The 3,606-nt window shown below is 53.4% G+C and overlaps 1 protein-coding gene across 1 annotated transcript in view; it reads right to left on the bottom strand.

Moving 5' to 3' along the window:
• TSKS (testis-specific serine kinase substrate) overlaps window positions 1-3,007 on the bottom strand; it is a 27,566-nt gene extending 24,559 nt beyond the window's left edge. Inside the window, exons 1-2 of the mRNA XM_011966013.1 lie at window positions 2,758-3,007; window positions 1,738-1,966 (exon numbers count right to left, since the gene is read on the bottom strand). Coding sequence (XP_011821403.1) covers window positions 1,738-1,966; window positions 2,758-2,927 — 399 coding nt within the window. The 5' untranslated portion in view covers window positions 2,928-3,007. The remainder of the gene's footprint in view (window positions 1-1,737; window positions 1,967-2,757) is intronic.
• Between the last annotated feature and the right edge of the window lie 599 nt (window positions 3,008-3,606).

Here is a 3,606-nt window from a genome sequence, read left to right as displayed (position 1 = left end):
TGTGCAACACTGTGAGACCCTGTCACGACAAAAATTATTTATTTATTTATTTATTTATTTTGAGACAGAGTCTTGCTCTGTCACGCAGGCTGGAGTGCAGTGGCGCGATCTCAGTTCACTGCAACCTCTGCCTCCCAGGTTCAAGCCATTCTCCTGCCTCAGCCTCACCAGTAGCTGGGACTATAGGCACATGCCACCACAGGCACATACCCTCACGCCCAGATAATTTTTGTATTTTTAGTAGAGACAGGGTTTCATCATATTGGCCAGGCTGGTCTTGAACTCCTGACCTCATGATCCACCCGCGTTGGCCTCCCAAAGTGCTGGGATTATAGGTCACTGTGCCTGGCCTACAAAAAGCTTTTTAACAAATTAGCCAGGTGTGTGCCTGTGGTACCAGCTACTCAGAAGGCTGAGATGGGAGGATCCTTTGAGGCCAGGCTGCAGTGAGCTGTGATCGTGCCACTGCACTCCAGCCTGGGACACAAAGCAAGACCCTGCCTTAAAAATAAATAAAAGCTGGGCGCAGTGGCTCACACCTGTAATCCCAGCACTTTGGGAGGCCGAGGTGGGCGGATCACCTGAGGTCTGGAGTTCGAGACCAGCCTGACCAACATGGAGTAACCCTGTCTCTACTAAAAATACAAAATTAGCCGGGTGTGGCGGCGCATGCCTGTAATCCCAGCTACTAGGGAGTCTGAGACAGGAGAATGGCTTGAACCCGGGAGGCGGAGGTTGCTGTGAGCCGAGATCATGCCACTGCACTCCAGCGTTGGCAACAAGAGCGAAACTCCGTCTCAAAAATAAATAAATAAATAAATAAATAAACAAGATTTAAAAATAAAGAAACGAATGTATGCATCTCCATTTTACAGATGAGAAAACTGGGGCTCCCTGAACATAGAAAGTGCTGGTAAGTGCTAGTGAATCTCATCAGCATCATGAAGATCATGGCTATTGTTAGTGTAGTTCTCAGTATCTGGTAGAGCCTGTTTCAGGCCTGCCCCAGGGGAAGCCAGGTTGGGGGTGAGGAGCAGAGGTGCAGTGAGTTAAAGCACCAATTTGTAACCCTCTATACTTTTGCCAGAAATTATCTAAATCTCCCTAAATCTTGCTCACCTCTCAGTTTTGCCCCAGATTCTTAGGTGACTCCCCTCAGAGAACGCCTACTCACTCGCTAAGGTCCAGTTGCAAGACATCCTCCTCCAGGAAGCTTTCCCTGATACCCCCAACCTGGCTTGAGGAGCCCTTCTCTGGGATCTCCTCCGTTATGGAATTTCTCACCCTAGTCTGTGTCTTTTGCCCCCACCAGACTGGGAGCTCCCCAAGCGCAGGGATCTGGCCTGGTTCCTGAGCCCCACTGGGGACATTTGGGATTGACAGTGTGAATTGAAGACCGACACCCAGGCCAGGCACAGTGGCTCTTGCCTGTAATCCCAGCACTGTGGGAGGCCGAGGCAGGAGGATCACTTGAGCCCAGGAGTTTGAGACCATCTTGGGCAACACAGTGAGACTGTCTCTAAAAGAAGAAGAAAAAAAATAAAAGACCAACGCCCGGATTCATGGCTGGCTGCCAGAGAAGGAGGAGGCAGTTCCCAGTTAGTTCCTCTGCATCTCAAAGAATGACCAGAACGTTCTCACTCCAAGTCAAAAACACCCCATCCCCATCCTAAGTATTTGCTACCACCGAGTGGAGGACCTCGGTCTTCCCCAGCAGGTGGTGTGGGGGGCCCTCACCAGGATTTCCGTGATGTCTGCGTCATCCGGATCCCAGGGTAGGCTGGGGGAGGCAGGGGGCCCGGCCAGCGTGAGTTGGCCGCTGAGGTCTTCCACTGTGGAGTCTGTCCCTGTGGAGTCGGTGGGCTCCATGGCGGCGAGGTTGAGCAGTGACACATTGGTGCAGGCCGAGGACCGCTTGAGGTTCAGGCACCAGTGCATGGGCTGGTGGGACATCTGGGGCTCCACCCTGCAGAGGAGAAACAGGCAGAAAGGTCGAGAAGCAGCTCCACGGTGTCTGGCCCCTCCTGTCTTCCTTTCTCCATACCTCACGCCCTGTGACTCCACTCTCACCGTATACAAGTTTCTCCCTTCTCTGTCCTCACTGCCTGCTTTATTCTCCTTCCCTGCTGCCTACTTTCTTTTCTTTTCTTTTTTTTTTTTTTTTGAGACAGAGTCTGACTCTATTGCCTAGGTTGCAGTGCAGTTGCATGATCTCGGCTCCCGGTCGCAGTTCAAGCAATTCTCCTGCCTCAGCCTCCTGAGTAGCTGGGGTTATAGGCATGCGCCACCATGCCCAGCTAATTTTTGTATTTTTAGTAGAGATAGGGTTTCACCATGTTGGCCAGGGTGGTCTTGAACTCCTGAACTCATGATCCGCCTGCCTCAGCCTCCCAAAGTGCTGGGATTACAAGCGTGAGCCACCATGCCCAGCCACCACTACCTACTTTCTTCTCCTTCCCCGCTGCCTACTTTATCCTCCCTTCTCTGCCCCGGCCACCTACTTTCTTCTTCATTCACTAGCCTCCCTTCTCCTTCTTCCCTCCCCACTGGCTTTTTCCTCCCTCCTTTCATCCCCATTGCCTTCTTCCTTTCTACCTCCCTGAGACTTGATGTCTTCTTCACCGCTGCCCTCTTTCCTGCCCCCCACCTGCTGGCTTTCCCTCCTCCCCTTCCTCCAGCATCCACAGTCGGACTCCTGCTCTGTTGGAGGAAGTGCTGGGCGTTAGAACCATCCCTGACAGGGTGCAACAAACCCACCCGTGGAACGACACGGCCTTCTTTTTCTTCGAGATCCCCTTGGCCCGGCTGCTCACCCCCCGGGGAGCCTCTGGGACTAGCTGGGAGCAGCTCTCGACCCCCGTGGGGGTGTCCCCGGCCTCATGGATCTCCTTGGACTGCCAGATCGTCTTCACCACCACGCTCGCCATGGCATGGGGGTCTGGCTCCCAGGGAGGGCTCCTTCCTCTGAGACTTCCCGCCTACTGTGACCACAGACCCTCAGGATCCAGTGTCCCCTCAGCCTGCCTCACAAAGGACCCAACCACTGGGCTCCAGTGAGTGGGGGACACGGGGTAGGGAGGGGTGCTGACCCAGGTCATTCCCCCAGGGTTCTCAGTGGACTCCTCCTGTGCGGGATTCTAGTTACATGCCCAGCGTGCCCCCTCTCTTCAGAGCTCCAGTGGATAGACTCGTGCTAGCCTGTAACTGACAACGGGTTGGCCCACGGATTCTTGGGAGAGGTCCAACTTCCCTCTCCCTGAGACTAAGCGTGGGGTCACCCAGCCCTGTGCACTTGTACTTGATTCTTCATGTAGCTTCCTGGATTTGATAGTTGGCTGGGGTCTGAGAGACTGTGGTCGAAGAGGGCTGAGATCCAGACCCTGACCCGGAGGGTCTCATATTCTATGGCGCATTGGGGTTGGGGGAAAGGCAATGTACAGGTAGATCAACAAAAGAAAGCTAGGTACGGTGGGTCTCGGGGTCAGGGTGGAAGGTGAGGGAGGAGAGGAAGGTGGAGAGTTGCGGCAGGAGAGAGGGTGGCATCCCTCTCCCCCGTTTATTTATTTATTTATTATTTTCCTTAATTTTTTTTTTTTTTTTTTTTTT

The sequence above is a fragment of the Mandrillus leucophaeus genome, unplaced genomic scaffold (genome assembly GCF_000951045.1).
Source record: "Mandrillus leucophaeus isolate KB7577 unplaced genomic scaffold, Mleu.le_1.0 Scaffold74, whole genome shotgun sequence".
Lineage (NCBI taxonomy): Eukaryota > Metazoa > Chordata > Mammalia > Primates > Cercopithecidae > Mandrillus > Mandrillus leucophaeus.
This window is presented reverse-complemented; position numbering and strand designations above follow the sequence as displayed.